Source organism: Osmia lignaria, unplaced genomic scaffold (genome assembly GCF_051020975.1).
Source record: "Osmia lignaria lignaria isolate PbOS001 unplaced genomic scaffold, iyOsmLign1 scaffold0036, whole genome shotgun sequence".
NCBI lineage: Eukaryota > Metazoa > Arthropoda > Insecta > Hymenoptera > Megachilidae > Osmia > Osmia lignaria.
The window spans coordinates 513,234-540,234 of NW_027478177.1; the positions used below are offsets into that span (position 1 = coordinate 513,234).

Below are 27,001 nucleotides of genomic sequence, written 5' to 3' on the forward strand. Positions count from 1 at the left end.
CGATATGGGCCCAGGCCCTGATGGCGTCCCGTCGCAGTCAAGCTGTGCTGCGGCGGGTAGAGAGGACGATGGCCATCAGGGTCGTGAGGGGGTACCGCACGGTCTCCCACGCGGCGGCGATGGCTCTGGCGGGTGTCGTGCCTTTTAAGCACGAGGCGGAGGCCGGCGCCACGTTGTATTGGCGCTTGCGCGGCCACCGCCAGACGGGCGAGGCACCGCCAGAGCCGACGGTCGAGCAGGAGTGGAGGCACCAGGCTCGGCAAAATGCCCTGGACCGGTGGCGCCGCGAGCTCATCCAGAGCGGCGCAGCCGGCCAGCGAGCGGTCGGGGCGGTCCTGCCGGTTATCAACGAATGGCGGGACCGCGGCTTCGGAAGGGTCACCTACCGGACCACGCAGGTACTCACCGGGCACGGCTGCTTCGGTGACTACCTGTGCCGGATAGGTCGCGAGGCGACGCCGATATGCCACCACTGCGGGGCGGAGCGGGACTCCGCGCAGCACACACTGCAGCATTGCCCAGTGTTTGCGCGGGCCCGTCACGCCCTGGAGTGCGAGGTGGGCCCTGATCTCTCGCCGGAGGCTGTAGTGAGAGCCATGCTTTCCGGCGAGGATCAGTGGCGGGCGGTGACCTCATTCTGTGAGGAGGTCATCGCCCTTAAGGAGGAAGCGGAGCGGGGTCGGGAGAGAGCTGACCCCGCCCGCAGGAGGACGCGCCGTCGGGGTAGGCCTCCCGACGGCGCCAACAGCAGATGAGGCGGACGGGGCGGTGGGCCGTGAAGCTATTACATACCAGGCCCATCGCCCCCACCGATAGAAGAGGATGGGGGAGCATCGGCTCCCCCGAAGAGGACTAGGGGGAGGCGCCAGCCTTCCCCAGAAGAGGAGGAGACGGGGAGAGGGATTTGCCCTCTCCCCATCAAAGGATATGGCGGCCCCGCAAGCATGGTGCGGGGCCGCCGGGCCGCAGGCGGCCGGGGCTGGGGCCCCGGTCGTCATTGCACGCGGCCCGAGGAGTAGCCGGCGTCGGGCGTGACCCCCGACGTCGGCGGAGTTGGCACGTATGGGGGAGGGTCAAAGGTTAGACCCTCCCCAGAGATGGGGCGCAGTCGCGCCAAGGGTGGGGGGGTCTCGGAGTGTTCGTAAGAGGTCCCGGGGCCCTCCCTGCAGCCCAGTGCAGGTCACCGTGGAGGTTTTAGTGGGTAGAAATCCCACACTACCTCCTGCCCCTCCCCAGGGGGGCGGGAGGTGTCTTCGGAAGATTTCCTCCACGTTTAAAAAAAAAAAAAAAAAAAGGGCTAGGGTCAGGTTGAAGACCCCAGGGGGGACCTAGCGACCCCATGACGTCACTATGACGCAGTGCGCAGAAAAGAGTGCGCGATGAACTTCGTCAATCTCGCCACGGGTCGATTTTTAACTTTCCATGGGACCTAAAGACCCCAGTGGGTTCCTTGATACCCCTTGACGTCACTGTGACGTAATGCGCGGCGAGGTATGCGCACTGGATCTTCGTAATTACGGCTGCGAAGTGATTTTTGACTTTCTATGGGGCGCCTGCTACCCCGTGGGATTGTAGAGAACCCGATGTATACCGGGCTCGAGTGTTTAAGGGGCTGGGGTCCTGTAGCACCCAGCTGAGATGGCCCGCGGCCTATAAGGGGCTGGGGTGCTGAGGCACCCAACAAGATGGTTCCCGCCGTACAGAGGCTGGGGTCCTCAGGCACCCTTGGGGTTCCTGAGACCCCAAGTGACGAAACACGGTTTTTATGCGATAGTGATGGGTTTAAACGAACAAGTCAAAGTGCGGATGGAAATATAAGAACCGCGCGTGAGTTCTGAACAATTTTTGACGAGTTCGCGGATTTCGATTGTTCAAGATACTCCCCACCATTCCCGGCTTGTGAAGTGTTACTAGGGTGGTTTTTAACGATTTTTATGGTAATATAAGCATGTTTTGAGTTCTTTCGTGTGCGGAGGAAATCGTTGACGGACAGGCTTGTTTCCCGGTAAAACGCTTATGATTAATGGACTGGTATCGGACGGTATTAAATTATGACGACTTGGCTTTGCTAACATGGACTTCCCTATTTAAAAATTTAATATGGATTACAGTAAACAAAGCAAAAAGACTTACGGTGCAGGGGGAATCGGACCCCCCAGTACCGGCGCGGCGGGTAGTTTGTGTGTAGGCTCCCCCGCGTCGTTATCTAGCGACTACACAGTACGGGTGGTAGACCGCCAGGCCCCCGTAAAGGTAACAGCTACTGGCGAAGCTTCTGCATCTAATCAGGGATCAGCGGATGAGAAGCGTGCGTTTGTGAGAAAGCCGCGCGTGAGCAGAACTCCTCCGAGTATCCACAAGGACAGTGTTTTTAAACTACCAAGAAAAAGGTTGGAGTCGGTCGACCTGACGGGAGACGAGTCGGAAACAGATGGTGATAGCGATGTAAGTAGAAGACTTGCGCGAGGAAGAAAAATAGGAAAACCCCCTCCACAACAAAGAAAGGAGAGTTTAACCTTGGAGGAAAAGGTTGACGCGAGTTTGGCGGTCCTAGAGAGGGTTCTCAACGTGATTAATGATCACAACGTAGTTTTTGACAACCTGATCCTGAAAAAGGAAGGTGAGACAGATTGTGCACTCAAGAGCACGTACGTGTCTTTCAAAGACAACATTAGAGAGGTGATGTTGGCGGTGGCTGACCTAAGAAAGGCCCACACGGACCACACAAGGAGCGGAAAGAACAGTGATACTTACCAGATGAAGACGAAGACAATGATGACGCCAGGAGGGACGAGTGTTGAACAGCCACCTGAAAAAGAAAAAAAGACAATTGCGACGCAAACAGAAAGTGATGGGAGGTGTGATTTCCCCCCTCTTCCGAATAGACAGAAGAGAAAGGAGATCCCCCCCCCCCCCCCCACGGATAATCAGGGGAAGAGGACAAGGTTCTTCAACACACAGAGCGAGACACCTAGAGAGAGGAGACCAGTTGATAGGTACAAAGGGAGAGTACAGGATGTAGGCGAAGACTCCGGAGAGGGGGAATGGACGGAGATTAGAAGGAGAAGGAGGAAAACTAACCTGGAGGACACAGATAGGACGGAGATGGTAACACCGAATAGGAACGCTAGGGGGATAAACGCGAACGAGAGAGGGGGCGGTTCTAAGAATACGCCCAGGAGGGCCGTGAAACCGCAGGCGATCGCGGTTAGGTTTGGAAAAGAGACCTCCTTCGCGGAGGTACTCAAAAAAGTTAAGGGTGTAACTGGTAGGGTCCCTGATGGAGTTAGAAATGTTAAGCAGACCAGGGCAGGGAATTTGCTGATAGAGTTTGCACCTGGGTCTGGCCTGGATGAACTTAGGAAAAACTTAGATGGTAAGCTGGGAGTGAATGTAGAGGTAGCCAAGCTACAAACAATGATGGATGTAGAGATGAGGGGGATAGATCCCTTGGTAGAGAAAGAGGAGGTCCTGGAAGCCATGAGGGCTGAGCTTGGACACGAGACCAAAGGTGTGAGGGTCAAAGTTCTCCGCACAGACCCAAGAATGAGCAAAGTAGCGGTTATTGAGGGACCTGCTGCGGACATGCAACGGATTCTGAGGGCGAACAGGATTATGATCGGATGGACGGTTGTTTCTGCGAGAGAGATACCGAGGCTACTAAGGTGTTTTAAATGCCATGGTATTGGCCACATAGCGGGTGGCTGCAAGCTCGTTGTGGGAGATGGCGGATTGTGTAGGAAATGTGGGGCTGTAGGACACCACATGAAAGACTGCCCAAACGAGCCAAAGTGTAGGCTCTGTGTGGAAGACGGTCTCTCCGAGAGTCAGACCGGACATGTTGCGGCCTCTGTAAGGTGTCCGAGATACAAGGAGGCGCTTAAAAATAAAAGGCGACCATAATATAAACATTCTCCAGGTGAATCTTAACCACTGTAGGCTGGCGCATGACCTGCTAGCTGTCAGTGCAAGGGAGCAGGAAGCGGACATATTGGTGCTGTCCGAACCGTATTTAACGCCAGATAACTGGTTTACGGATCTAACGGGTAGGGCTTCCATCAGCATCACCAATACAGGTATAGCTAAAAGCAGGAAGTTAACGGTCCTGAGCTGTGATAAGGGCTTTGTCTGCATCAATTACAACGATATATGCATAATGAGCGTATATGCCTCCCCCAACGATAGTAGCCAAGCTTTTGAGGCACAACTAGCGTCGATGGAGATGTTTCTAGCTGGTATTAAGGGGACTTTATCCAAGGTCATAGTCGCAGGTGATTTCAACGCTAACTCGCCACTGTGGGGGTCGAAGAATTGGTGCAGTAGAGGCAGGACCCTGTACCAGTGGTGTAATGGGTTGGGACTGACCCCCACCATAGCAAAAGGAGGTGTTACTTGTGATAGGGGAGGGGGGTCAGTGGTTGACCTCCTTTTCTGTAGCAACGACGCCATGAAACTTCATGTATCATCAGATGTATTGGACATATACACGGCATCGGACCACAGGTATATTGTGCGAAAGTTTGGTAGGGCTAAGACGGATTCCATGAGGGAGAAGGACCCGTTTGACCTAGGAAAACCAAAAATTGATGAAGCTGGACTCCTGGAGGAACTTATCCGGAAATACGGGGACGAGGCCTACGACAAGAGAGTTAAAACGGGCACTACGTTGGAGGTAGACAAGTTTATTGAGGACGTGGATAGACTGGTTAACAAGTATACTTCTTATAGAGGCCCATACAAGGGTAACAAAACACCTGTATACTGGTGGAATGAGGATACGGCTAGATGCAAAAAAGAGGTAAACAAGGCGAGGAGGAGATACACTAGGTTAAGGGCTAAGGGTAATGAGAGAGATATAGAGGAGGCGTATAAGGTATATAAGACGGCACAGAAAACAATGAAGCGTGCGGTGGAAAAAGCCAAAAAAACTAGTTGGAAAAATATGCTAACGGATATTGACAAGGATATATGGGGGAGACCGTACAAGGTGGTCACATGGAAACTGAAGGGAAAGGGTAGTAAGCCAGATATACTGAGTGCCGAAGAAGTAGAGTCAGTGGTAAAGAAATTATTTATCCTGTCCCCTACGAGGCTGGATACACCTGAAAAAAACGCTGAAATAGTGGTTAGAACTGTTGAAAATGAAGATGAAGTTATATACTTACCTGATGAACCCGGATGTACTGGAGCACCTGAAAAAGAAAATAACAATGATTGGAATGGAGAGAGAAGAGGTACGGGATACTTACCTGGGGGACCGAGAGAGATACCTGAAAGAGAAACAGAAATTAGAGAGAGAGAGAAATTAATGTGGAAGAAGAACTGCCAGATGTACCTGTTCCTGTACCTGTCACGCTTGAGCACCGAAGAGTGGGAGGGATTACCCCCGAAGAGATTACCTCAGTGGTGAGATGCCTACCAGTTAATAAAGCGCCTGGGCCTGATAGGATGCCTACGTCAGTTGCAAAAAAATTCAGCCTGAGAGCGGCTAGGTGGCTAGCGTATATTTATAACATCTGTTATGCTAGAGGATATTGGCCAAGGTCGTGGAAGACCGGACGTTTGGTCCTACTACCTAAAGGGAAGGCGACAAGAGCGGATGAGAGGGCATATAGTCGGTAATCTCCTGCCTGGCGAAAATACCGGAAAAACTTGTTAAGACGCGTATTTTAAGAGAATTAGAAAATAATGACCTGGCCGATAATCAATATGGCTTTAGGAAAGATCGCTCAACGCTCGACGCAATGGACAAAGTGGATGGCATCTGGCAAAAAGCCCGCAAAGATAGAAGGCACTGCCTCCTGGTCCTGTTGGATGTAAAAAATGCATTTAACACGATCAGGTGGGGCAGTGTCATTAGGTGCTTAGAGGAAAGAGGATTTGCACCAGAGCTTGTTAACCTGATACGAAGCTACCTGGATGAAAGGTGGATAGTCTATAATGCGGCGGAGGGGGAACTCAATTTCCAGGTGTTTGGGGGGGTTCCACAGGGCTCCGTCATCGGCCCAATTCTGTGGAACTTGGTATACGACGGCTTACTGAGGGTGAGACTGCGCAGAGATGTGCACCAGGTAGCGTATGCGGATGACATTGGTATTGTCATCGTTGATGTCGATTTGGCTAGACTGGTGTATGTAGCACAGGAGACCATCAAAGACCTGGGGATATGGTACAAGAGTGAGGGGCTGAGTCTGGCGCACCATAAGACGGAAGCCATCTTGTTGACGGGAAGGAAGGTAGCGGGTGGCGTTAGCGTGATATGTGGGGATGCGGAGATCAGAACTGCACGTACGGCACGGTATCTGAGCCTTATATTGGGCATGAACCATGGTTTTAAGAGTCATATTGAAACCGCCTGTAGCAGGGCTCTTAAATATGCAGGTGTGTTGGCTCATCTGATGCCCAACCTTGGTGGTGCAGGAAATCTGGCCCACAGGTTGTTTTATAGAGTAGTAGAGTCGGTGATACTCTATGCGGCCCCGCTATGGGTTGGTGGTCTGGAGCTTAGAACAAATTGCAACCTGTTGTCTAGCACACAGCGTACCGCGCTGCTAAGGGTAGCGCAAGCCTATAGAACAACATCATGGGATGCACTCTGTGTAATAACGCATTTACGCGAAAAGGAAGGAAAATAGGGAACTCAGTAATGAGGAGATCGTCAGGATCAAGAAAGAAGAGAGGGAGGTGACAATGGATACCTGGGAGAGGAGATGGACAGCGTCGACGAAGGGTAGGTGGACCTTCCAACTGATTCCCAACATAAGGGAGTGGGTTACATGGGGACCAAAGTTTCTGAGCTACCATGTGACCCAAGTTTTAACGGGTCATGGATGTTTTGGGTCGTATTTATTGAGGATTGGCAAACAGGAAAACGCATTTTGTTGGTTCTGCGAGGGACACGAAGATAATCCAGAACATTTTTTACTTCATTGTAGTCGCTGGCGGGAAAAAAGAGCAACACTGAATGCTACCATAGGTGAAAATCTAGGTGTTGGAAACTTCATCAGGCTATTTGGTGACAGCAGAAGTAGAGAACAGATAATCATGTTTGTAACCAGCTGTATGAGAGAGAAAGAGAAATATGAGAGGGATAGAGAAAAAGAGAGGAGAACGCAAGGCAATCCCAATGATATGCCCATCCAAGTAATAGATATTACATAAACGAGGAGATTCTAGTCAGAGCGCCCTATACACGCCTATTTTATGTTACTGAGTGCTTGTTCATAAGTATTTACGTATTTTACTTATTTATTTAATAGTAATTATTGCTATGCAATCCGTTTTTATGAGATTTTTATTGGACAGACGCAACTATGTGTAGTAATTTTATTTTAGTTCAAATCTGACAAAGGGCACTTTAGCTCGACTATAGTTTTACCCCTGGAGCATGGTCATGTACACCTTTATAAGCTGACGAAAATTAAATAGGCGTTTTCATCGCCTCCAGCATTTGTTGACGCCCACTGGGCGTGTCCTGATGAAATAGGGCGTGGCCCATCGGATGGATGGGCGTGGCTTGTCAAATTGACCACGCCAAAGTAAGAGTTTGACATAAGGAGTGTCATATCATATGAGTCGGTGTAAACTATGAACTAGTACGTAAGCTGTAGAGTAATACTTCGACTTACCTTGGCGGGGTCCAACGTACCAGGAATGGGAGGTCTTTGGCTTAGTATTATTATCACGCCTATGGCGGGGTTACCACTGGTTACGTATAAGAAACAAGAGTAAGAGATACAGAAGAAGTGCCGAGAAAAGTATAAGCTGCTACAAAGGTTTAGTGCACCATTTGCCCCCCCCCCCCCCCCCCTCAAAGTAATGCTATAGATCATTAGATCGCGGCTTTTCCGGGGGTTGGCAGGGAGGAGGCCGGAAACATGAACGAGAAACCGAGGTGGGTTTTTTAGTGGGTATACCAGTAACTGGGAGTCCCACAGTACCGGGCATCTAACATCGTAGCCCGGTCTGCATAAATGCATTTTTCCCACCTCGTTAATATAAAAAAAAAAAAAGGGTTAGGGTTAGGTTAGGTTAGGGTTAGGTTAGGTTAGGTTAGGTTAGGTTAGGTTGGGTTACACCCACGGACCTGGCCAAGTGTACTGGCTGGGCGGGGAGGTGATACCCCGACGTGGCGCGTCCCCAGGTGGCGGATAGGGGAATGCTCGCCATGCACTTTTCGGAGTGCATGGAGGGTAGGAGTGAAATAAAATAGCTCCCGCGGACCAAACACCAAGGGAAGGAAAAACCCATCAAAAACCTCCCCTGTGACTGGGGGATAGAATACAGGCACGGTAACCCCTGCCTGTCGTAGGAGGCGACTAAAAGGGGGGCGCTTGCTGCTGTCGGAGTAGCCTCGCAGATGACCCGGGGCGATGCCGGTGGGATCTTCGGATCCTGGCAGGGCCTCCCTTGCCGGCAAGGCCTGGGTCGGAGAGCCGAAAAGGTGGCGGCTGCGTCGTTGAGTTCTCCAGGGGCCAGGCTGCGTGGCGGTCTGGTGCGGGTAGCGAACCCGGAGTGCCCTAGCAATTATACCGTAAACCAGTGGTCACGTTTCGCTGGAACGGGGGGCTCGTCTTCATTGACCGGCCCGTGAGGATGACAACCTCTATAAAAAATCCCTAGCCCCAAGCTGCGGTGCGCGGTGAGGAGGGTGCCCCTGGAGTTAGCGCCAGGGGTGGCTGATGGGTGCATCAGTCGGTAGCGGCCAACCCCGGGGTACCTGGCGACCCCCCGGGTGTATCAGCCTTACCCGGGTAAGGCGGCTCTGCCCGGGTGGACCCACGGACCGACCCACTCGTGGGACCAAGTATGGATGAAATTCAAAAACAAAAACCAAACGTATACGGACGGGATGAACTGGCGACGGTAACGGCAAGTGCAAGGACTCTGACCATGGACACGGACACAGCGATGGACGTGTATACGAGCACGGAGGGCAACAACAATCTTTTTGTTGCCCCCCGCCCCCAGAGGGCGAGAAGGGGAGGATCCACCTCCCGTGGGAGTAGGTGTTCCTCGGTATCGGGGAGGGGAACTCCTGCCTGCGAAAGCGGGGATGACTCTGATGAGTCTATCGCATCCGCATCCGTCGTCTCGCTCGACAGGCCCACAACCAGGAGGGGAAGACCGCCTACCACCGGCGAGTACGTCGGCCTGGCTAAGGCCAAGGAGCGGCTGGTGGAGGCGAAGCGCAAGGAGTTGGAGCTGAGCGCTGAGGAGCGATCTCTGGACCGCTCCCTTCCGCCCCGCCCTCCAAGCAAGAGCAGCATCCCTCTGCCAGAGCAGGAGGAGCTGGAGAGGGAGCTCCGCTACGAGCCGATGGCCGCGCTGGCGGCCCAGTCCCTAGAACTCACGGACGACGTGGAGAGGGTCGCCTCCATCTCGAAGGGCCTGAAGGGCACGTGCCAAAGGTCCCTTCGAGTAGCCGCCCGGCGCATCAGGGCCATCAACGTCGAGATGGCCAAGAGGGGAGCGCTGGACAACGCAGCGGACGAGGTGGCTGAGCTGAGGCGTCAGCTACGCCTCCGCGACGAGCAGCTGGCGAAGCAGGTTGAGCAGACGCTCAACCTTAGCAGAGAGCTCGCGGAGGTGAAAGCTCGCTTGGGAGCCGTCGAGGCCCCAATCTTTATGGCCCCAGCTCATGCGGAGAGGCCCATTAGATCGGCCTCCCCGTTCTTGGAACGAGTGGGGGCAAACAAGAGGAGCCGGCCTGACGAGGGGGCCCTGTCAGAACCAGTGGCAGGGCCCTCGTGGATGGAGATGGAACCACCCGCCCCAATCAAGAGCGTGCCCAAGATTAGACGGGTGGAGAAGGTAGACCCTGAGGGAGGGGACATAAGGGTGTGCATAGCCGCCCTGATGCAACAGGTCTCCTCTCTCAGGGAGGAATTCATGGGGGTCCTCTCGGCCAAAGGTAGGGAGAACCCGCCCCCAAAGAAGGAGGAGAGGGCTGGAGGGGCTAAGACCGCCCCGAAGCCCAAGCCTGGGGGTGAGCGGCAGATGAAGGCCACACCCCAGGCTGGAACAAAGGAGTCGCCTCTGGAGGCGAGGATGCGGGGCATCCAGAAAGAGACCCGCCTCGCCGCCCAGGGGGAAACATGGGCAATGGTGGTGGGCCGCAAGGCGAAGAGGTCCCAAAAACAGGAGGGGCCACCACCAACAACCGGCGGACCAGCGGCGAAGAGGGGGCAACAGGGAACTAAGGCGCCCCCCAAGAAAGCGCCTGCCCCCGCCGCGAAAAAGGCGAAGCCTGCCAGGCCGCCGAAGACAGCGGCCGTCACCCTGACCTTGGCACCAGATGCCAAGGTCACGTATGCAGAGGTGATGGCCACCGCCCGCGAAAAGGTCGATCTGAAGACCATCGGTATAACCGAGATTCGACCACGACGGGCGGTAACAGGCGGCCTGGTCCTGGAGATTCCAGGAGAGGGGCGGACGGATAAGGCGACCGCGTTGGAGGGTTGCCTCCAGGGGGTGTTTCGGGGCACCGAGGTCCGGGTATCTCGCCCAGTCAAAATGGGCGAGGTACGAGTATCCGGTTTGGATGACTCGGTGTCCCCTGCGGATGTTACAGCCGCCCTTGCGGCTGTTGGAGGCTGTACCCCAGCAGAAGTGAAGGTCGGGGAAATTAGGATCTCCCCGGCCAGGCTGGGTACAGTCTGGGCGAGGTGCCCCCTGACGGCGCTCGGCAAGATCGTCGCCTCTGGGAGGATCCTGGTTGGCTGGTCGTCAGCCAGGGTCGAGGCGCTGCCGGCAAGGCCTTTGCAGTGCTTCCGCTGCCTCGAGAAAGGCCACGTGAGGCAGCGATGCACCTGCGAGGTGGACAGGTCCGACCGCTGCTACGTTTGCGGCGAGTCGGGCCATAAGGCCAGCTCGTGCAGCGCCACACCGCGGTGCCCCCTATGCACAGATCTGGGGCGACCCGCGGGGCACCGGTTGGGGGCAAAGTCGTGTGCCCCCAAATCCCAGAGGCAGAAGAAGAAGGGCGCCAAGCAGGGGGAAGTAGCACCCCCCCAACAGGCGCAGCAGCAGCCAGCTGAGGCTGCTGCACCAAAGAGGAGGAGGGGTGGCAGATCCGCCACCCCAAGGAGAGGTAAAGCCGCGGAGGCGGCAGCCTCTAAAAAGTAATGGGGCCCAAAGGGCCCATACTTCAGAGTAATCTGAACCACTCGGCCAGGGCGCAAGACCTATTATTGCACCACCTGGCCGAGTGGAAAGTAGGATTGGCGGTGGCCGCGGAGCCGTACAGGGTCCCCGATAGACACGACTGGTTCGGGGACGAGGTCGGCTCCGTGGCCGTGATTGGCACCGCGTTTTCCCCGCCCCCAACACTAATGGAACGGGGGCGGGGCTACGTAGCGGTGCAGTGGGGAGAGATAGCGGTGGTGGGCATGTATTGTCCGCCCAGCCTATCCCTCGCGTCATTCGAAGAGTGCCTAGGCCGGGTGGGAGATGTGATCTCCCGTTGCTACCCCCGGCCGGCACTCGTTCTCGGGGATTTTAACTCCCACGCAAAATCGTGGGGGTCCCCGAGGACAGACGCGAGGGGTGAGGCGGTGCTCGACTGGGCGGCGGAAAATGAGCTCCGGTTGCTGAACCGGGGCTCTGTTAGCACCTGCGTACGTGCACAGGGGGAGTCGATAGTCGATCTCTCTTTCGCGACTCCCTCGGCGGTGCGTATGGTGCAGAGTTGGAGGGTGGTGGAGGAGGCGGAGTCGCTCAGCGACCACAGATACATCCGCCTCGAATTTCACTCCACCACCAACCGCCGCCCGGCGAGTGGCCCGCCGCCGCTGAGATGGGCGCTGAAGAGGCTGGATAGGGACGCGCTGATGGCCGCAGCCCTCGCTGTGACCTGGCCGGAGCAACCGGCCGGGCCGGTCGCGGATATCGGGGAGGAAGTGGAGTGGTTCCGGGGCACGATGAAAGCAATATGCGATGTTGCTATGCCCCGGGCCAAATGCCTCCCCAGACGGGCCGCCTATTGGTGGTCGGGCGAAATCGCCGACATCTGGCGTAACTGTAACGTCGCCCGACGCCAGTGGCAAAGAGCCCGTCGGAGAAGGAACCGCGACCCAGCGAGGGAGGAAACGCTGTACGGGTGCTACAGGGTGCTAGTGGTAACCCTGCAGCAGGCCATCAGAGAGGCCAAATCCCGGGCGTGGCAAGAGCTCCTCGGCTCTCTGGAGAAGGATCCGTGGGGGCGCCCTTACAGATGGGCCATGAGTAAACTAAGGCCCAGGGCGCCGCCCGTGACGGAGAGCCTCGATCCCCAGTTCCTGGGGCAGGTGGTGGACACGTTATTCCCTCGTGACGAGGGCGACCACCCCTGCCCCGCGCCGGTCCAAGTCGAATGGACCGACGAAATGGGGGTCACGGAGGAGGAGCTGGCCGGGGCAATCAAACGTATGGCGGCCCGGAACACCGCTCCGGGCCCAGACGGCATCCCCGGCCGAGCCTGGGTATTGGCCCTGCGCGTCCTTGGACCGCGATTGAGGCGCCTCTTCAGCGCCTGTCTGAAGGAGGGGACATTCCCTAGGGAGTGGAAGGTGGGACGACTGGTCCTGCTGAAGAAGGAAGGACGGCCCGCAGAGAGCCCCTCTGCGTACCGGCCCATTGTTTTGCTGGACGAGGTCGGGAAGCTGTTCGAAGCGGTGATAGCTGACCGCCTCGCCCGGCACCTATCCCTGGTGGGCCCTGATCTGGCCGAGTCGCAGTTTGGCTTTAGACAGGGGCGCAGCACCATCGATGCAATTCACTCGCTGCGCTCCTGTTGCGACTCGGCCACGTCCAGGGGCGGGGTGGGGATGGGCGTTTCACTAGACATAGTGAACGCCTTTAACACCCTGCCCCACGGGACGATAATGGGGGCGCTAAACGATCACGAAGCGCCCCCATACCTGACGAGGATCATAGGGCACTACCTATGGGATAGGTACATTATGTATGTGGGCCGGGACGAACGCATATACACGAGGGGCGTCGAGAGGGGTGTACCCCAGGGGTCCCGTTTGGGACCGCCGCTGTGGATCCTGGGGTACAACAAGACTCTGTGGGTCGCCGTCCCGGACGGGGTAAGTGTGCGGTGTTACTGTGACGACACCCACATCTTTGCCACCGACCGGGACTGGAGCAGGACCAGTCGTCTTATGGAGATAGGTGTGGCTGCCGTCGCAGCGACCATCCGGAGGCTGGGGCTTCAGTTAGCACCCCACAAAACCGAGGCGATGTGGCATTACTCGCCTCGGCGTGGGGTCGCGCCACCGCCCCAGTCTTGGATCCGGGTAGGTGACACAAGAGTCCAGGTGGGCAAGGGCTTCAAGTACTTGGGCCTCCACCTGGACAGCCACTGGTGCTTCGAGGATCATTTCGACCGTCTGGCCCCCCGATTGGAAAGGGCAACAAACGCCCTCGGGCAGATACTGCCCAACATCGGGGGGCCTAGCGAGAAGATTCGCCGCCTCTACACGGGGATCGTGCGGAGTATGGCCCTTTATGGGTCGCCGATATGGGCCCAGGCCCTGATGGCGTCCCGTCGCAGTCAAGCTGTGCTGCGGCGGGTAGAGAGGACGATGGCCATCAGGGTCGTGAGGGGGTACCGCACGGTCTCCCACGCGGCGGCGATGGCTCTGGCGGGTGTCGTGCCTTTTAAGCACGAGGCGGAGGCCGGCGCCACGTTGTATTGGCGCTTGCGCGGCCACCGCCAGACGGGCGAGGCACCGCCAGAGCCGACGGTCGAGCAGGAGTGGAGGCACCAGGCCCGGCAAAATGCCCTGGACCGGTGGCGCCGCGAGCTCATCCAGAGCGGCGCAGCCGGCCAGCGAGCGGTCGGGGCGGTCCTGCCGGTTATCAACGAATGGCGGGACCGCGGCTTCGGAAGGGTCACCTACCGGACCACGCAGGTACTCACCGGGCACGGCTGCTTCGGTGACTACCTGTGCCGGATAGGTCGCGAGGCGACGCCGATATGCCACCACTGCGGGGCGGAGCGGGACTCCGCGCAGCACACACTGCAGCATTGCCCAGTGTTTGCGCGGGCCCGTCACGCCCTGGAGTGCGAGGTGGGCCCTGATCTCTCGCCGGAGGCGGTAGTGAGAGCCATGCTTTCCGGCGAGGATCAGTGGCGGGCGGTGACCTCATTCTGTGAGGAGGTCATCGCCCTTAAGGAGGAAGCGGAGCGGGGTCGGGAGAGAGCAGACCCCGCCCGCAGGAGGACGCGCCGTCGGGGTAGGCCTCCCGACGGCGCCAACAGCAGATAAGGCGGACGGGGCGGTGGGCCGTGAAGCTATTACATACCAGGCCCACCGCCCCCACCGATAGAAGAGGATGGGGGAGCATCGGCTCCCCCGAAGAGGACTAGGGGGAGGCGCCAGCCTTCCCCAGAAGAGGAGGAGACGGGGAGAGGGATTTGCCCTCTCCCCATCAAAGGATATGGCGGCCCCGCAAGCATGGTGCGGGGCCGCCGGGCCGCAGGCGGCCGGGGCTGGGGCCCCGGTCGTCATTGCACGCGGCCCGAGGAGTAGCCGGCGTCGGGTGCGACCCCCGACGTCGGCGGAGTTGGCACGTATGGGGGAGGGTCAAAGGTTAGACCCTCCCCCGAGATGGGGCGCAGTCGCGCCAAGGGCGGGGGGGTCGCGGAGTGTTCGTAAGAGGTCCCGGGGCCCTCCCTGCAGCCCAGTGCAGGTCACCGTGGAGGTTTTAGTGGGTAGAAATCCCACACTACCTCCTGCCCCTCCCCAGGGGGGCGGGAGGTGTCTTCGGAAGATTTCCTCCACGTATAAAAAAAAAAAAAAAAAAAAAAGGTTGGGTTACACAGTGCAAGCGTTGACTGGTCACGGGTGCTTCGGCACTTACTTGCACAAGATTGGTAAAGAGAACTCGGCCAGTTGCTGGTTTTGCGACAACCCAAACGACGATGTAAAGCACACCATCTTTCAGTGTCCGAGGTGGAACGTCGAGAGAAATACACTCATACGGGATATATATCCTGAAGTGTGGGACGTCAGCAATATGGCTAACCTATTGAAAAAAAAGGATACTAATTACTATGTGAGGCAGTTTTGCATAAATGTAATAAGGGAAAAAGAAAAATGGGAGAGAATGTATAGAGAACAGATTAGACGCGATATTAAAAGAAAAATGAGAGCAGAAGCAATAGATGAAGTAGAAATTATACAAGCATAAAACATAGGACAGACACGAACCAGATTGGTGGGTGAAACATTATCCCAGAATACAATATCATATCAAATATAAATACTCGCATGGCCGCCAGAGTTCGTAAAACTGCGGCATATTTTCAGAATATCGAATCTAAAATATAAACATTATGTTATCTATTTATGAAAAGTAAGCAGGGAATTAAATAATACAGTAATACTACCTTTGCTTAATTATAAAAAGGATGAAAACTGTATATACGTACCTTAGATTGTGGAGACGAGTACCCCGTTATTGTGGGCATGGGCTCATGAATTCCTACTCCGGGGGTTACAAATCACAAACCGCTGGTGGATGACAAACCTACAGATATAGTTGTATTTTGTTTTTACAGATTAACCAAGCAAATTTTTTTACATACATGACTAAGTTCTATTTACTAAAAACGGTCTAGTTACTGTTTCTTATTATCACTATTACTATTATTTATTACTTATTTATTATTTATTGTATTCACTATTTTATTTTTACTTACTATACTATTTATTTAATCCATTTTATCATTTATTTATTTACTTTAGCTTATTTATTTAATTATTTTAGCATATTAATTTATTCTGATGATGTTTTATACGTATGACTAATACAACAAATTTTAAATAGCTTACCCACCAAATACTGAATGAAAACAGAATGCAATAGAAGCGTGGCTCAGCAAGTCATGACCTCGCATATATGAGCACGCTGAGAGGGTATACTGCAAATATGCCACAGATACTAGCATGTTTTTAAACTCGTTTATCACGTTAATCTAAAATATAAAGATACAAGTCTATTAGTAATAAGACACAAGAACTATATGCAATATATACACCTTGGAGCACAGAAATATTAAGGCTTAACTGTATTAGTAGCAAAGCTAAAACGGTACGATAAAGGTAGTGAAAACGATAAGGACCAAAACGGGCCAGTGGCACAGTATGCTTACACATTAGTGGGGTGGCATTCTTATGGGGGGCGTACTTAAACCTGTCATAGGAGTCGACACCGCATTCCAGGTAACAGCTGGGCTGTATAACCTATATGGTGCGATCGTGGGAAGATTGGATTTCCAGAGTTGATACGAAATAAATAAATAGCGTATGAAGGAATAAGACAAAAGTACAGGACGAATAAATATCGGAAACTCGTACATATATATTTAAATAGTAATAAATACCTGGAAAACAGACTGAAATTGTATTACTTTATAGCACTAGTGCTCCACTATAAACAATTCTGTGTATTGGATATAATGCACAGAGGCGGTTTCCTTGGGTACTATTAATGCCATATATATATGTCAAATGATTGTTAATTACAATTATATTACTGATAATAATACACTTGTATGGAGAGGTGATGGAGTCTCGCGTGTCCGCCATGACGTTAGTTTAGTCATAGAATATAACGTAGGGTGAGCACCATGCCTATCCTAATTTCAGCACCCATGAAGCAGACAGCTCAATAGAAAGGGCACTCAACTATGTCCGGGGAACACAGGAAATATAGACGGCCGACCTATTGGCCATTATATATACGAGTCTAACGTTGACTAATTAGATAGGAGATAGACTATCGATGTAGTTAAAATAAGATAACCTGCCAATTTTTCTACTATAGCGGGCTGTCGGTGTTATTCATATAAAATACTGATTAAAAAATCTAGGTTAGTAAATATCGTAAATGTAGGAAGGGTAAAATGCACCAAGAAGAAGGTGGGGCCAAATAACCTACAATTATAAGTTATAATCCGAGATTAAAGGAGATGCAATATGCTAGGTGGAAATCTTTTATAAAAATATGCCGTATTTTTAACGACATATCATCCAGTGTGATACGGAGATAGGGTTAGACTGTTTTATATATATATCATGTCCTCTAGGTGTAGTAATAATGGAATAGTATAGGTAAAGGACTAGACTGATAGATATAGGGCGACACATACGGATAGGATGAAGTACTGCCTAAAAAAGGCCTTTCCGTCCTATTTCCGGTCGCATTAAAATTTTGGTAAGTACGAGGAGGGGGTTTTTAGTGGGTATACGCTAGTCGGAGTCCCACACTACCGGGTTTGCACTTTCCCACCCGGTGTGCATAAAGCATTTTCCCCCTCCTCGCCAAAAAAAAAAAAAAAAAAAAAAAAAAAAAAAGGTTAGGTTGGGTTAGTGCCGGGGCGGGGTGGCGCTTGGCGTCTCGTTGGATGTGACCAATGCGTTCAACACCCTGCCCCATGGGGCGATACGGGGGGCGTTGGTTCGTCACAACGTCCCCCCGTATCTGCGGGGGATAATCGGGGCCTTCCTGGATGGCAGATGGATTTGCTACGTGGGCCGGGACGGTACAGTGCATTGGAGGGAAGTGGACCGCGGGGTGCCCCAGGGTTCCAAAATGGGTCCTCCCCTATGGAACCTGGGATACAACCCGACCCAGGAGGTGGATCTCCCGCCCGGGGTGTGGACAACTATCTTCGCAGATGATTATTTCATTCTGGCCACCGGGCGGGACTGGGAGCGGACCAGCCGCCGTGCCGAGGATGCGGTGGCACGCGTCCATGACGCGATCCGGGAGTTGGGTCTGGAGCTGGCTCCCCACAAGACCGAGGCTATGTGGTTCTTCGAGCCTCGACGTGGGGTAGCCCCTCCGACCGGGCTCTGGCTCGGAGTAGGAGGGTGCCGGATCGAGATCGGCCGAGGTCTCCGATACCTCGGTCTGTATCTCGATAGCCACTGGCGGTTCGATACGCACTTCGACCGTCTGGCTCCCCGATTGGATAGGGTGGCGGCCGCTCTTGGCCGCCTTTTACCCAACCTCGGGGGGCCGGGTGTGAGGGTTCGCCGCCTCTACGCGGGAATCGTCCGGTCCGTAGCCCTGTACGGGGCACCGATATGGGCCGGCGATCTGGCGGCGAGCAGGCGCAGCTGCAATGTTTTGCAGCAGGTGGAGCGCCGGCTCGCCGTCAGGGTCGTGCGGGGATACCGCACGATTTCCTACGCTGCGGCGATGGTCCTGGCGGGTTTCGTACCTTTCCGGTACCTGGCGGGGGTCGAGGCCAGTACCTACTGGTACTCGAGAGCCCTCCGTCAGGCCGGGGAGGACCCGCCGGGGCCTACGGTCGAGGAGTATCGGGGCCGGGCCCGACTGGTCGCGGTGGAAAGCTGGCGCATCTCCCTTCAGGGGGTGGCCGCCGGAAACCGCACCGTCGGGGCGGTCCTGCCGGTGCTGTCAGAGTGGCGGGATCGCGGCTTTGGCGCCCTGACATTCCGGGCCACACAGGTGCTCTCCGGACATGGGTGTTTCGGGGAGTACCTGTGCCGGATCGGGAGGGAGCCAACACCGAAGTGTTAGCACTGCGGGGCGGGGCGGGGCACCGCACAGCACACCCTCGAGGTGTGCCCTGTGTTTGAGTTGGCCCGCCACGCCCTGCGTGTGGAGGTGGGGCTAGACCGCTCGGCGGCGAGCGTCGTAAGACAGATGCTCGCCGGCGAGACGAGGTGGAGGGCGATGATCTCCTATTGCGAGGAGGTCATCGCCCTGAAGGAGAGGGCCGAGCGGGATCGCGAAAGGAGCGATCCCGCTCGGAGAAGAGGCCGGCGCCAACCGCGGCGCCGGCGGGACCCGCCGCCCTAAGGGATCCGGGGGGGTTGACGGCGCCGATCGCCGTTGCCCCCCCGGCGCGACGGATGCGGGTAGGGGACTGGTGAGGGGGGGGGGGGGGGGGAGGGGTCGTGGTGACCCTCCCGCCCTGGACGAAAAGAGCCCGGACCCCGGTCGGACCTGGGGGCGGGCGGGGAGGGAACCCGTTGCCAATCGGGGGCCCTCTCCGCCTGTCTCTGGGGGGCCGGGTGACTCCGGGCGGAGAGTGGGGTGTCCCTCCCACAAAGGGAGTTGCCGCCCTCCCACACTGTGGGGGAGGGACAAAGTGAAGCCGAGGAGTCCCTCTGTAGGGTGGCTGACCACAGCCCACCGCAGCCCTCAGGGGGACGACTCGGCGGGCCGCAGGCGCCCCGCTGGGGCGTCATTGCACGCGGACCCGTGGTGAAGCCGGCACCGGAAGCTGGCGAGGCGCGGTCAGCGCCCGGTCTACCGCGCGGGGTGGGCGGGGGGTCGTTCCTCTTCGCAGTCCGCGTAGGGAGATCGAGGCGCGGGGACTGCAGGTGTCCTGGGCTGGGGGCCCAGGCGTCATTGCACGCAGTCCCCCGAGATGGAGCCGACATCGGGTGCGACCCCCGGTGTCGGCAGAGGGGAGTCCTTTCGACTCCCCTCCGAGACGGGCGCTTCGGCGCGAGGCGGGGGAGGCTCCGGAGAAATATCACTCAGGTCCCGGAGCCTCTCCACAACGCCCGAGGAAGTCGCCGTGGGGTTTTAGCCGGTAGAAATCCGGCACTACCCCGTCACCTCCCCCCAGGGGGTGGCGGGGCGTCTTGTCGAAGATTTCCCCGCGAAAAAAAAAAAAAAAAAAAAGGTTAGGTTAGGTTGAGTGCGGTGCGGGAGGCCGTGGTGAGCGGACGTGTGCCGGGTCCGCTCCGGCTCTTGTTGCGGTAAAAGTGGGAAAAATGAGAGTGAATTTAATAAAAATTATCTAAGTGTGCTTAATTAGTGTTTATTGTTTACTGTACATATAAATTTTGAGTGTATGACTGGGTTATGCAACGATTTGAGACGATATGACTTACATGAACGATAAGTGACAGGTGACAGGGACGAACGAGACATTAACACTTTTACACTACCGCACTCCAACTTTGGAGCGTACTGCATATAGACATGAGGACGAAGGATTAATGTTTTAACAGTTGTGACTATTTATAACGGTTTTGGAGTGTTAAATGCACGAGAACGAGGGATTTTAACTGCAAGGACATGCGCAGGCACTATGGCGGATCCACGTGGCGATGTCACACGCTTACGGACAGTTGTGGACACATTTGGACAATTCACGGCACTAGGAACACGTAATAGGGAAGCACAGGTTATAACACAAAACTAATTACACAAGGAACTGCACTGGTGAGTCTTTTTAACACTTACACCGCGAATTTGTAACATTAAACGTGGAAACGAACACGTGGAACACGGCAACGACGTAGAAGAAGACGGATACGGACGTGACGTTAATCTACCTCGAAAGAATCAAATACGCGTGCGCCAGACACTCGCTTAGCCAATAGGAGTGCCTGCAGACGAGAACAGCGAAAAGGAAAGCAAAGTATCGAGACATTCCGGTGCCCGGGGACCTAGGAAACATTTTAAATAATTATAGTGACTGTTTATTTAGGGTACAATTAAATAATAATTGGCAGAGGGAGTGCCGTGAGTCTTAGGATTCGTGTATATTTGTGACTTATGACTTTTTAGTGCTACTAAGTAAATTTTAAATAGTTTTTAGACATGGGCACCCCTCTTGAATTTTACTAGATACTTCGGTGTACCTGCAAAGGCGAATTTTGACGTCATCGGCGCGGTAATGAATGCGCGCTGACTAGTGGTATTGCGGGTCAAAGTTAATATGTCCACTACAGTAGGGAGCGAATAAATGGCGCCAAAAATTTTTATTGCAAATTCGTAATTATATATTTTCGGGGTCCTGGGTGACCCAGAGGGTCATTTTGACCCATGGGGCCCTGAGGACCCCATGGGGCCCTGGCGACCCCATGACGTCATTGTGACGTCGTGCGCGAAGGAGAGTGCGCGTAGAAACTTCGAAAGCCGGCTCCTGGAGCATTTTTGACTTTTCGTGGGGTCCGGGAACCCCAGCGGGGCGGTAGAGAACCCGTTGTTTGTGGGGTTGAGGTATGCTAGGGGCAGGGGCCCTGAGGCATCCAGTAGGGAGGGTTCCCACCCTACAGGGGCTGGGGTCCTGTGGAACCCTGCGTGTATGGTTGTCATCTTGCAGGGGCTGGGGTCTCTGATCACCCATGGGGTCCTCAGTACCCCGAAGTGACGTAAAACGGTTTTATGACGGTAGTGACAGATTGGAGCGTACAAACAAATGGTAGTAGGAAAATATAAGAGGTACGCGCAAGTTTAGAACAATTTGTAATACTGCTATTTACGACGTTTTTGGGTGTTTTCCATCATTTTTCATGCTCGGGCCTTTAATTGAGGCATGTCAGTGACCCTTACGGGGACTGTTATGGTTTCCCCCCGTGGTGCTGCGGGGTTTTCGGCGACGACTTGGCTTATTTATACTGGAACTGAGAAGGATATACTGAACAGGGGTTTTGGACTGTTTTTGACTTATGACGACTCTGGCTACGTCTAAGGCTAATTCTACAACTAAAACATAATGGATAACGACAATACAAGGATTAAGAATTACGGTGCAGGGGGATTCGGACCCCCCAGTACCGGCGTGGAGGGCAGTGTGTGCGCAGGCGCCCCCACGTCGTTAACAAGCAACTGCGCAGTACGGGAGGTGGCCCGCCAGGCCCCCGTACTAGCAACAGCGTCTGGCGAGGTTAAAAATCCCAAGATAGCGGTACAGGCTGTACCCAGCGCCTTTTTTAGGAAGCCACGTGTAAGTAGGACCCCCCCTGGTGCGACCAGGTGCAGGGTTCGAAGTGAGAACTCTGGAAGGACCGACTCCGTGGACTTAACCGGAGACGAAGCGGAGGGCGAGGATAGCGACGTCAGCACGAGGTCGACAATGAGTGGAACAGCTGGTATAGCTCCGAAAATGCACAGAATGGGTTCTCCCTCACTAGAGGAGAAAGTAGATGCGACTTTGAAAGCCATCGAGAAGATACTGAAGGCACTGAGTGACCACAATATGGTCTTTGATAATCTAATATTAAAGAGGAAAGAGGGAGAAATTGACCCTATACTTAAAGGGACTTACAAATCCATGAAGGGTTATCTTGACCAGGTCATCGAAGCGGTGGATGGCCTTAGAGAGGCGCACAAAGACCATACGGTAAAGAGAAAGAAAAAAGGTACTTACCAGGGTCCGAAGTTGGGGTCGATGTCCGGGGATGATCACGGCAGCAGCAAGGAACCTGAAAAAAAGAAGAGAACAGTTAGTATACAAACTCAAACGGATTGCGAAATGAGGAGTGATTTCCCACCACCTCTCCTAGTGAACCACCAGAAGAGGAAGGAGATTACTCCTCCCACAGGAAGGGATGGTAAAAGGACAAGGTTCTTCGGTGGGAGAGAGGACGGGGAGCCTAGAGAAACCGTGCAAGGGAGAGAGACAGCGAGACAGAGAGAAGAGAAGGCTGTTGGCGATAGTGGGGATGAATGGAAGGAAATAAGAAGTAGGAGGAGAAGAAAGCTCTCTGTAAGTGGGGGTATGGATAAGGATGATACTCCTATTAGAAGGGGTGCACAGAGGACAGGACCGGAAAGGGGAAGAGTAGGGGCACCCACACCAAAGAGAAATGTGAAACCACAAGCCATTGCGGTCCGATTCGGAAAGGAGAAATCCTTCGCTGAAATATTGAAAAAGGTGAAGGGAGCCGCAGGTAAGGTTCCAGAGGGAATACGGAACGTGAAGCAGACTAGGGCGGGCAACATACTGCTGGAGTTTGCCCCGGGGGCGGATCTTGAGGGCCTGAGGCGGGATCTAGACTGTAAGTTAGGCCCCGAAGTAGAGGTAGCTAGTCTACAAAAGAAGATGGACGTGGAGATCAAAGGTATCGACCCCACGGTGGAAAAGGAGGAAGTGATTGAGGTGTTAAAGAAAGAGTTGGGCCACGAGGCTAAAGGAATTAGAGTGAAGGTGTTTCGTGTGGACCCTAGATTGAGTAAGATTGCAGTGATTGAGGGTCCGGCCGTGGACATGAGCCGCCTAATCAATAGAAGAATATTGATAGGTTGGACTGCAGTTACGGCTAGGGAGGTCCCGCGTCTTTTGCGTTGCTATAAATGCCACGCGATTGGCCACATGGCAAGCGCCTGCAAACTGACGGGCGACGAAGATGGACTCTGCAGAAAATGTGGAGAAAAGGGGCACCAAATGAAGGAGCGTGACAGAGATCCAAGGTGTAGGCTCTGTGTGGCCGATGGGCTTCCGATTGAGCAAATTGGTCATGTAGAGCCTCGGTGCGATGTCCCAAATACAAAGAGGCGCTAAGACTTAGCAGGCGAGCGTAAGATGAAAATCCTGCAGGCGAACATAAATCATTGCCGTTTAGCACACGACATGCTGTTAGTTAGTGCTACAGAGAAGATTGCAGATCTGGTAGTGGTGGCTGAGCCGTACACCATACCGGACAACTGGTTTAGTGACACCACGGGTAGAGCGGCAATATTTATCACCAATACAGGCTTGGACAAGTGCAAGCAGACCACAATTGTTGGTTGTGGAATTGGCTACGTTGGTATTAGCTTTAATGGGCTGGGGATTATAAGCGTTTATGTTTCCCCGAATGCAAATCCCCAGGAGGTTGAAGTACAGTTCTCGGCGTTGGAAGCCCTGGTGAGGGATTTACAGTCATCGCACTCTAAAATACTGATGTTAGGGGATTTTAATGCTAAATCCCCGCTGTGGGGCGCAGATAGGTGGTGTGGGAGGGGAAAGGTCCTGTTCCAATTGGCCACGAGCCTTGGTCTCCACCCAACGATTGCGGTGGGAGGTGCTACATGCGAGAGAGGGGGTGGGTCCGTCGTGGACATCATGCTGGGGAATGACTTGGCACTCAGCCCTCACATATCGTCAGAAGTAAGTGACGAATTTACAGGATCCGACCATAGGTATGTATGGCACTCGTTTAGGGAGAGTGACTCGGTGTACGCGGAAGATCACGACCTTTTTGACCTTGGAAAGGGCAAAATCGACTAGGAAAGGCTCGTTGCGGCGTTAATTAAAAAATATGGCGACGAAAGCTTCGATAGAAGGGGAAGGACCGGCACCACACACGAAGTGGACAAATTTATTGAAGACCTGGAGAGGCTGGTTAATGGATACACTACTTATAGAAGGGCGACATTGAGGGCCCATAAACCAGCTTACTGGTGGAATGACGCCGTAGCTGTGAAGAGAAAAGAGGTTAATAAAGCCAGGAGGAAGTATACCCGGGCAAGGGCTAAGAACGTGACAGCGGATACTGAGGCCGCTTATGCAATATATAAAGCAGCTAAGAAGGCCCTGAATAGGGAGGTTAATAAGGCGAAGAAAACCAACTGGAGGGAACTGTTAAGCGAGATTGATAAGGACATATGGGGGCGGCCCTACAAGACAGTTATGAAGAAGTTAAAGGGCAAGACGACTAAGCCTGACGTGATGTGTCCTGAGGAAGTAGAAGCGGTTGTGGAAAAGCTGTTCATATTGAAACCACCCGACGGGCAATTACCTGTAAATAAAGGGTTAGAGATCAATTCAGTAGAGACTGCTGGGGTTGGATACTTACATGACTCATCGTACTTACCTGCGGGTGAGAGTGGGCGGAGACTACCTGAAATTGGAGAAGAAGGGGAAGAAGTAGGTGGAGATAGGGAAGGAGGAGTTGCTGAGGAGATATCTACACATTCATACGCACATACATACATACATACACACGCACACGTACACACACATCCACAGTCGCACTCACCGGTATACTTACCTGCGCCAAGTTCTGAAACTGGATCGGGAATCGAGCGAGATAGTAGAGGGCAGAACTTCTCCGAGGGCCCACAAACAACGAGCGAGGTTGACAAGGTTACTCCGGGTGAAGTGTATTTACTGGCAAAGAGGTTATCCGCTAAAAAGGCCCCGGGTCCGGATAAAATTTCATCAGCGGTGACGAAGAAATTCGCCATGGGAGCCTCCAGGTGGCTGGCGCACATATTCACCACCTGCTTCAGGAGGGGCTATTGGCCCATTGCATGGAAGACGGGGAGGCTGGTGCTACTCCCAAAGGGGAAGGCACAAAACAAGGGGGAAAGGGCGTATCGGCCCCTATCAATTATACCCTGTCTGGCGAAGCTGCTAGAAAAGGTGGTGAAGCGCAGGATTATAGATGAGCTTGCCAAGAATGACCTAGCGGATAACCAGTATGGTTTCCGCCGGGGTAGATCAACACTGGACGCGATGGCGGAGCTTAGATCCCATTGGGAGGCTGCGAGAAAAGAGGGTCGACACTGCTTGTTGGTGCTGTTAGATGTTAAGAATGCCTTCAACACAGTCAGGTGGAGGAGCATAATTAGATGCATGGAGGAGAGGGGTTTTTCCCACACACTAATCGCACTCATGCAGAGTTATCTAGAAGAACGTTGGATTGTGTTCGACTCGAAAGAGGGCTTACTTAGATTTCAAGTATTCGGTGGGGTCCCTCAAGGGTCCGTTATAGGACCTATTTTATGGAACCTCGTATATGATGGTTTACCGCGTCTTCGTCTGCGAAGGGATGTGTACCACATTGAATACGCAGACGATATTGGAATTGTGGTTATAGAAGAGGACTTCGATCGGATGATACGAGTGGTGGAGCTCACCATCGAAGATATGAGTAGATGGTACGAGGCCGAGGGCCTGAGCCTCGCCCACCACAAGACGGAGGCAATACTCCTCACGGGTAGGAAGGTGGCTGGGGGCCTCACTTTCAAATGTGGTGGGGTGGACATAAAAACGGCCCGTGCTGCCCGATACTTGGGCCTGATTATGGAAATGAATCGGGGTTTCAGGGTGCACGTTGAAACGGCCTGTAGCAAAGCCCTAAAATACGCGAACACGCTGGCGTGGCTTATGCCCAATCTGGGGGGGGGGGGGGGGGGCCGGAAATCTTGCCCGACGGCTCTACTACAAAGTAGTAGAGTCGGTAATCCTGTACGCGGCACCGCTATGGGCCCCCGGACTTGAGGTGAGGCTAAATGTGCAACTTCTCACCAGCACGCAACGGACCGCCCTTCTTAGGGTCGCACAGGCCTATAGGACCGCCTCTGCGGACGCCCTGTGCGTTATAACTGGACAGGTCCCTATTGACCTCCTCGTCAGGGAGAGGGAACGTATTTTTTATAAGCGGAGAGAGGCGGGTCTACTCACAGTGGAGGGAGTGGCATCCATCAAGAAGGAGGCTAGGGCGGCCACATTGGAGGCGTGGCAAAGCAGATGGGCGGTTTCAAACAAGGGAAGGTGGACTTTTGTGCTTATCCCCCGCATAGCAGACTGGATAGGGTGGGGGCCGAGGCACCTGAATTTCCATATAACGCAAGTGATGACGGGCCATGGATGTTTCGGCACCTATTTGCAAAAAATAGGAAGACAAAATCACTCGGAGTGCTGGTTCTGCCCGGGCATGAGCGATAGTCCAGAGCACTTTCTCTTCCACTGTAAGAGGTGGGGGGCGGAGAGAACATCCCTTCATACAGAACTGGGCGTGTCGCTAAAAGCGGACAACTTCATCGACCTGTTGAGGGATAATACAAGGAGAGATCGAGTGATTGAATTTGTGGTTAATGCAATGAAGGAGAAGGAAGCACACGAGAGGACCCTGGAAAGAGAGGAGAGAGAAGCGAGAGAGGGAGGAAGAAGCTCCATTAACACATGAATATAGCCTTTTTATAGCCGATCGTGGTATGTGTAAGCTAGGTGCCATTTACACACCAGCTGAGTGTTGTTTTTGTCCTTTATTTATTGACTGATTTATTTTATTTTTTACTGTGCCGTTTTATTTATTTATTGATTTCTCTTTTTAAAAGTTTTATTGTTTTGACGACCTGTACGATATTAATTTTAATGATGGACGGGTGGGACATCCCCACCCAATGATTTTATCTCATGACAGGCCGCTGGCCAACGGTTTATTCCGAGCGTATTTATTTGGTGATTAAACACGCCCAGAATGTGATAAAGCCCACCTGTATGGGCGGAGTATCATCG

General features: G+C 53.9%; 1 protein-coding gene and 1 long non-coding RNA gene across 4 annotated transcripts; one reads left to right on the forward strand and one right to left on the reverse strand.

The window, feature by feature from the left end:
- Nucleotides 1-14,815: 14,815 nt before the first annotated feature.
- On the reverse strand, nt 14,816-16,076 carry LOC143306780 (uncharacterized). Of its 3 annotated transcripts, none has more exons than XR_013064099.1 (4): nt 15,832-16,076; nt 15,425-15,522; nt 15,204-15,312; nt 14,816-15,018 (listed from the first exon to the last, which is right to left on the reverse strand). It is a non-coding gene; the product is annotated as an uncharacterized LOC143306780 (long non-coding RNA). The 3 variants fall into 3 exon arrangements; XR_013064098.1 differs by having other exon boundaries at nt 15,828-16,076; XR_013064097.1 differs by lacking the exon at nt 15,832-16,076 and having other exon boundaries at nt 15,425-15,628.
- A 7,220-nt stretch (nt 16,077-23,296) lies between these two features.
- Nucleotides 23,297-25,841, forward strand: LOC117611475 (uncharacterized). Its single transcript, XM_076693103.1, has 3 exons — nt 23,297-23,863; nt 23,984-25,697; nt 25,807-25,841. Exons 1-3 carry the CDS (start codon nt 23,297-23,299, stop codon nt 25,839-25,841), a joined length of 2,316 nt encoding a protein of 771 aa, XP_076549218.1.
- The last annotated feature ends 1,160 nt before the right edge of the window (nt 25,842-27,001 follow it).

Bases quoted from the DNA above. Each gene is read 5' to 3' on its own strand.
- LOC117611475 (XM_076693103.1), top strand. From the start codon at position 23,297: ATGAAAATCCTGCAGGCGAACATAAATCATTGCCGTTTAGCACACGAC. The intron at 23,864-23,983 runs GTAAGTGACGAA...AAAATCGACTAG, and splicing joins GCCCTCACATATCGTCAGAA to GAAAGGCTCGTTGCGGCGTT. The intron at 25,698-25,806 runs GTAGGAAGGTGG...TCGGGGTTTCAG, and splicing joins GGAGGCAATACTCCTCACGG to GGTGCACGTTGAAACGGCCT.